At 30.0% G+C, this 7,983-nt stretch overlaps 1 protein-coding gene across 1 annotated transcript; it reads right to left on the bottom strand.

Annotated features, from left to right (window-relative positions):
- Positions 1-1,337: 1,337 nt before the first annotated feature.
- Positions 1,338-2,776, bottom strand: LOC117178283 (dirigent protein 10-like). Its single transcript, XM_033369643.1, has 2 exons — positions 2,437-2,776; positions 1,338-1,733 (listed from the first exon to the last, which is right to left on the bottom strand). Exons 1-2 carry the CDS (start codon positions 2,738-2,740, stop codon positions 1,549-1,551), a joined length of 489 nt encoding a protein of 162 aa, XP_033225534.1. The 5' UTR covers positions 2,741-2,776; the 3' UTR covers positions 1,338-1,548.
- Positions 2,777-7,983: the final 5,207 nt, after the last annotated feature.

The raw sequence follows: 7,983 nt of genomic DNA, 5'->3' as shown, positions 1-7,983 counted from the left end.
TATATTGTATAAAAATATACAAGATTGTTTAACCATTAACAAAGATTAGCTTTTGTGACTGTTAGAATTACCCTTTTCGTTGGGACAGGTATACGCTCAAAGTTATAAACCGCACGTGTTGGAGACATAAAAATTCGACTCAAGAGATAAATTTTTGTTTTCAAGGCATAAAAACTTATCTTTAAGACATAAATTAAAGTCTGGCTCCGTCTCAAAACTGAGACATGCTCCATTCGAACTTTTCGACTTTAGCATGTCTTGATTGGGAGCTATTCCAGTCGAACTCAAGTCGAAGCCCTTTTATTCGGGACACAAGAAATATGCTTAGAGACAAATGAAACGCCCAAAAGTAAGAAAAACAGTTATCAAACATTTTCAAAAAATTAATTTTTCATAAAATCAATGGAAAACAAGTAACGTCAAAATTATGGATGATTTAAAAAGAAAAACATATATTAAATTTTTTAAATAATTCTTGTAATTTCGGCCTCAGTATCAAATGGCGCTATTATTTTTTCCTTATTTTGCTTATATAAATAAATTGTTTAAAAAAAAATTATTTAAATAGATTCATTCACTTAAATGATCTTCTGGAAAAAGTTTATTAATACAACCCATCGCAACGATAATTGTTTGAACAATTAAAAAATCAACATCTTCTTCTACGACAATGTGTCGTGGTATGTTACCGAAAAAATAAAACAACTGAAACGTGTTCTAAAGCTAAACGCTAAATTCAGAATATGTTTGTGTTCCCCAAGTACTCTATTTTTTCATCTTATGAATTTTGAAGCCAAATATTTTTTAACAATATTTTGAAAATTTGGTAAGGCATTTTTTGGGCATGTTTCATTCTCTATTACATCATAGAAAATGTATTGAAAAATGGTAGAAGTATGTGGCAACTATTATAAATTTCCAGAGAGATAAAAAGATATTTTTTTAATTTTCTATCTTGAATAACTATAATTCGTTAAGAAAAGAATTTCGAATCCCTATACATTTTTCATCCCTATGTCTTCATTTATTTTAAGAGAAAATAGAATGAAATTTATTTCAAAATTCTATAATGTTCAAAAATGTGAAAAAACAATATTAAAAAGATTTTTCTTCTAAATAAAAAGATTCATTATTAACTATTTTTCAGATATGCTTCTATAGGTTTAAATAAACAATTGCATTATTAAGTGGAGAAATGTAGGAAACGTTTGTTGGTATTGTAAATGATATATAAATTATCATCCCAAATAAAAAATAATACATATTACTACTCCTCGCTGCGAAATGTCTTCGCATTATCTCATTTTAGCAGTATCACAGATTATTAATAAATTAGCTTGATTGGTTTCAATAGGTCTGCTCTTTATTATAAAATATCTATAAGGATGAACATTCATTATGTACACATAGAAAACTGAAGAAAATTGCATTGAGAGCTACTGGTGGTAACAAATGGAGATCATGGCGTCCTTAATGAATATCATGAGCTCACGGTCGTGGGGGAAATCAGTCGGTATTGTTGATGGACCAGCTTTTTCTTCATTAAGTTTACCAGTGGGCACCAAGACGAGCATTCAAAGGGACTACTCCATGTCCAACTAGTGGACCAGCCAGAGATGCTCCCCATACACCTCCATGAGCTGCTCCCCATGGTGCAGCCACTGCAGCACCCCATGGAGCTGCTCCCCAAACACCTCCGTGAGCAACACCTGCATTAGCAACACCTAAAACGCCTATAAACACACAAAAATGCCTATAAACACACAAAAATGATATAAATTAATTATTTCAAGACACAATATTTTATGCCATAATAATAGAAATTTGCTGGGCCCATAACTTGTTAGAAGCAGGCTTTAAGCAAAGAGTGTCTGGAGCAGCTGGTACTTCAGACTGTTTCATTTCTAGTTTTTATATAAGAAAAACTGTTATTACAAAAAATTATAATTATATTAGCCCTATGGAAATGCTGTGCAAACAGAAGCATTAATTAGAAATCGTCTGAAGAGTTTAAAGAACTCATTATCTTGCTCGTGTATAAATTAAAGCAACTTAAATTCTCGTCTTCAAATTTAAAACATAGATCATCTTTAACATAAGTCAATGTTTGATTAAAGGCATGCTCTAGTCTACCAGTGGTCCCCACGGAGGAGGAAATCAGTGCCATCTACCTATATTCTATTTAATGCTTCCTTTTTCACTACTAATTTCTTTAATTTTAATAATCCGAACTCAAAAAGTTATAAGCAGAATTTATATGTTCTGATCACAATCACTTGTATTGATTCTTTAATTAAATAGGACAACTTTATCCGTCAGTCGACAGATGTCTAAAAAAAATTTAATATCCAAAGATGATCTCAAGATCTAAATTAATACTCATGCCATTGTCAAACTTTTTCGAGATGATGAAACGTTTATAAATTTTTCACTCACCTAAAGGTGCACCCCAGCCAGTGACAGCAGTTCCTCCAGTGACACTACCGGAAACGACAGATGGCCCTTGAACGGATCCAGTGACCACAGCACCACGGTCAACAGCACCGGAAATTCTCGCAGGTCCAACTTGAGGTCCAGCCTGAGAAGTGGGTCCAAGGACGGGACCAGAAAGAGCAGATGGTCCGAGAACTGGTCCTCCAAGGGCGACTCCATGTCCAGCCCAAAGACCGGATGGGGATGGAGCAGCTGAAGCTACGGCAATGGTTGCGGCAAGCAACAAAGCTACGGATGAAATCATCATGACGAGATTGCTTTTGTTGTATTGCAAGTTGGAAGCTGATGAGGACGTTGTTCTGTCTAACAGGTTCTGAGCCCCAGCTTTTATAGTCGTATTACCTATGTCTTCTACCTCTTTGCATCCCTTGGGCGGGGCACACTGCGTCACACATTCTCTCTCACTCTGTCTATACTATCACAATGGGTGGGCATACCAGATCAAATCTTTATGAAAAACACGCAAGCAGGTCTGCGACCTGTCATTGAATTGTCTATTATCATACAATTTATTTTCCAATGTACAAAAGAGATTGAGATATGTATTCTCTTCAACATAAGGATAATGCTTGGTAATTAACGGCGATAGAAATGATTCATCCTATATCTGTTCTCTATGAGGAGTGGTGCCAAAGAGTGACGAATAAAGAAATTTTTTTCTTTCGGGATCAGTGATAAAATTTCTGACTCTCTGGAAGGTGCAATCGTTAATTGCTATAAAATCTTATTAAAAATAAGACTGGCACGATGAAGCAATGTTCATTAGGGCTGAGTGATTGGTTTTATATAATACAGAGGTTGTCTAAAACTTTTATATAACAAAAATAAATTTTATATTTGCGTATTCAAGATGAAGCTAAATGTAAGGAATAATAGCGAATGTTTGTTTAAAGGGGTAAAAGATCAATTTTTTCATATATGAAATGTTTCCAAAACTAAGTATTTATAACTATAATTATCTTCCTAACACTGCAGGAGCGAAAAATTTCCACAAATCGTAAATTTTCATTAAACTAAGAAAGTATAAGAATCAGATCTTTATTTATTTAAATTGAATATTATTCTTATCAGTAACGATCAACCCTCTACCTCGAAACTTGTAATCGTATGTGGTAGTAATTCTCTTACGATCCGGAGGCAAAATCTCTATGAAACTAATCTAACAGATGGGACCCCGATCAGGTGGTCTGGCTTTTGAATTGAATTGTGTTAAGAAATGAAAAAATAATCAAAAACTTAATGCTATTCGCAAATAAAAAAAATAAGAGTAACTTTGACTAATAATTCTAAAAAAGAAAAATCTTTGAAAATACGTAGTTTGATATGAATAAAATTTAATTCTTAGGTGCACTTTAAAAGCATCAATTCGAATTTTATATTTCTTATATTTGTTTTGCTAATATGATCTATTTTATTTTAATTTTTTTTTTAATTTATCGTTAAAATTATAATTTTAGATAATAAATAAAATTAATAATATTTGAGACCTCAAAGACAAAAAAGTTCAACATAGTCAGAAGATTTAATAAAAAATATATGTCTTATGTTCAATATGAATGTAATAATAATTTACAATGTAAAAGAATAATTTATATTGAATATTGACAAATCTTTAAGCCTACAAACTCTAAACTATGACAAGTTTTGCAGGAAATACGAGAAATAGATGAAATTTTTCCACGTTGCTGTCATAACCTGAACTTGGCAACGAGGATCTACCCATTTACGAGCCAGTCTTTCCGCACATGTTAACAAAGAACAACTTTGAACAAAATTGAAAGTTTCACAAGGCTTCAAATTTTTCAATATACTTTTTGTAAATTTCTCGCAAAATAATCATTATTTTATCATTTTCGAAATCGCTGCACTGGATGTCAATACAAGAGTCAGATCACCTAATCAGAGCGCCGCCTGCTGGATTAGTTTCACCACTGTTTCTTAACCGGTTCATAAGAGAACCAAAAAATGGGTGCGATGCACGGGGCTGGTAACGATTTTTTATTCCTAGAAGACTTTCTCAAGCTGGGGCCAATTGTCGAGGCCCATCACTTCTCTTAATTGCAATTCAAACAAAAAAATCTCGAAATTTTATAATAAAAAGCATCTTAAGGCTTAAAGTCTTTCGAAATCAAAGATATGATCAATTATATCCTTTCAACAATTTCGTTATATCTAGTAGGAATTCTAAAAAAAAGGGTTTGCAGCCTTCTTATTTTAGCGTCCACTTTTACCTGTCTCCATAAACGAGACGACGTAAGGAAAAATCTGAAAAAATTTACAGATATTCGTAGAACATTCTTTAATGCGATAAATTTTTCTGTAAATCCTAAAATATAATAATTAATAATAATATGAATAATATTAAATAATGATAGTAATAAATCATTGTTACGCAAAAAATATCATTTGGAATATTCCTGACATTAATCAATGTTGACATGTGATCCAGCAAATCAGTATTTTCATCGAAAGGGTACTCTTTTCAACCACTTGTCGAACTGTGCTGGCGACACGCCGACACTCATTCAAACCAGAAATATTAAAAATGCCATTTCTAGCGTAAAAATGATTTTATCAATAATTTAATCATTGCACTGCGCTGTCATTGCAAAACTGCACGTTTGAAGCCATTACATGTCTTCCTAACTTTGGTCGTTCACAAGATAAAATTTTCGAAAATAAATCACTATCAAATGTAAATTAAAAATATTTCAGGATTAACAAAAAAATTATTGTATTACAGAATGTTGAATGAATATCTGTACATTTTTCAGATATTTCCTAACCTCGCCCCCTCTCTGAGAACAGGTAAGAGTGGACTCTTGAAAAAAGGGTCGAAAACCTTTGTCTTTTGGTATGTATAACCCTACTTACCATTGATAAAATTTTTTTAAAGATAAAAGTGCTATCGCTAAATCTGGAAAAACTCAAACTTCCAGATAATGTTTATTAGACCATTCAGAAAATTGTGTTGTGCGAGTAATGATGTGAGGCGCCTCGAAAGTTGGCCCCCAATACACTCAGAAAAATGTTTGTTTGAATCAAACAACAAAATTTGTTTGAATTGATATAATTGAATCTGACAAATTTTTTGCTTCAATTTAAAAAATTTTAATTTAATTTTAAGAAATGGAAACTATTTGCCTTATAGATTTGAACAAATAATTTTTTTAGTACAATTTGTTTGATTTAAACAAAACATTGACTTTTGTTAAACAATGCATTTGTTTGAAATATGTTTATTCGAATTTATAAAAATATTCGTTCGATTCACACAAAAAATACAGTACAAATGAGTACTACAAAGTGCCGCTAGGCGTGATAAAGCGCTGCCGATGGTTCCTAAGTAACTAACCTAGAATCTGAATTAATTTATCATGTGATTTATTTGATGGCATTGGTATTTTTTCAGTGTTGTATTATTCTGAAGGTCCCTATTTACTATGAAATCTTAAATTAATTGAAAAATGGACGAAATATCTCTAGTTTTTTTATATTATAATTATCATTGTATAATTAAAAGTAGGAGAACTTATATATACATTCAATTGAAATGTCTAACTCTGGTTCGTTTCTCATTATTCTAATTTATTATTGTTTCATTCAGAAATGAGAAGCACAGAGTCAACAATAAATTAACCAGAATTAAGCTTCGAAATGAATAGGTATTTCTGGTTTTACATATACAACGATAGTTATAATTAAGAATTAACATATTATCGAGCCCATACATTATTTTTATAAAGAATGCTGAATTTTGAGGTTAAGTGTAAAAAAAAGATTTACTTTACTTGAACAAAGTCTATAATTAATTGGAAAAAATATGTATTCAATGTGAAAAAGAATTTTAATTATTTTAAACAAGAGATTTATTTAAACAAACCAAAAATGTATTTGAACTAAACAAATAAGGACAAACAAAAAATTTATGTAAATTAAACATTTGCTTGACCCCATATTAAAGAAATAATTTGTTTAATTCAAACAAACATTTTTCTGAGTGTAAAGTCGTTAGTATTGTCACTCTTATTTGTAATAATATTATGTTATATTATTATTATTATAATTATAATCAATAATCGGAAAATGTCATAGCAGGGACATTTAAGTACCCAGGAACAAAATATTTGATGAGCGAAAGTTTTCAAAATTCTAATTATTTTTGACACATAAAAATTAGAAATTACCTTTAAGACTTATAGTAACCAGATCCATGCAAAAAAAAATTTTTTAAAGTTAAAACATTTCGAAGCAAACATGGCCAAATAACCTCCTCTGTCATAGCCATCTAAGTTTTATGAATAATGCTGTTTTTCTTCAGTGTTTTCTTAAACTCTAATTAACATCAAGTATTTCAATAAACCATAAGAAATATTTTCAGAAACAAATTAAAGGCTAAAAAGTGAAAAAATAAAATTTTTCAAAAATTTCAACAAAATTTTTTTCTAAGATCATTGCAATGCTATAAACGTCAAAATTACACATAATTTAAAAATCATGTTTCTAAATTGTTTGAACAATTGTTGTTTGAATAATTTATTTAAAAATGCAAGATTCGAAATTTTTAGTGAAAATTTTATATAAAGTCTATCTTTTCCAGCATTTTTTATGGATTTTCAAAGACTTTCATGGATTTTTATGGTAGTTTAATTGAAAAAATATAGATGGTATTGAATTTGTATTCATAGTAGGAATACGATAGGTATAGTAGTATATAGTAGGTTTAGTATAGGTATAGTAGGTATGTAACAAATGGGTGTAAAAAATGGTAGAATATATGAATTGTAAGTAATTTCTTCCATTGCATCAAATAGAACTGTTAGATTTTCCTAATCTTGCATTATTAAATAAATGTTTTCAAAAAAGTATTTAAATAGATTCGCTCCATAAGATGATTGTTTGTAGAAAATCTATTAATATAACCCCTCGCAACCATAACTTTTTAAATAATTGAAAAATAAAATTTACGCAATGTGCAAGAGTATTTTAGAGAATTTTTAAACCACGAAAATGTGTTTTAAAACTGAATTTCGAAACCTTATAGATTTGTCAGTCTTATGCCTTTATTTATTTTAGGGCAAAATCGAGTAAAAATTTATCTTTTAATTTTATAATGTTCCAATACTTTAAGAAAGAATATTAAAAAGATTTTCCTCCTAAATAAATACCTAAACTATTTATTAGTTTCCACATTTTCTGAAGGTTTTAATTAAAAAATGCATTTTAACTTGGCTACATGTCTGAAACGTTTTTTCGTATTGAGAATGATACAGAAGTTATAAATTTTAAAAAAAGTATAACCAAACATTTATTTAATTTTTTTTTAAAGCATTCTAGCTCTGTTATTGTGGTCCCTTATTATTAATATCAAAAACAAATAATAATACATATTACTAATCATCCGCGTAAAGTGCCTTTGAATTATCTCATTTTAACGGTCATAGGTTTCAATAAATTGGTTAAATTTACCTTCAATTGGTGTGCTTTTTA

Source organism: Belonocnema kinseyi, chromosome 8 (genome assembly GCF_010883055.1).
Source record: "Belonocnema kinseyi isolate 2016_QV_RU_SX_M_011 chromosome 8, B_treatae_v1, whole genome shotgun sequence".
Lineage (NCBI taxonomy): Eukaryota > Metazoa > Arthropoda > Insecta > Hymenoptera > Cynipidae > Belonocnema > Belonocnema kinseyi.
Note: the sequence above shows the minus strand (reverse complement) of the source record. Positions and strands in the feature narration are given on the sequence as shown.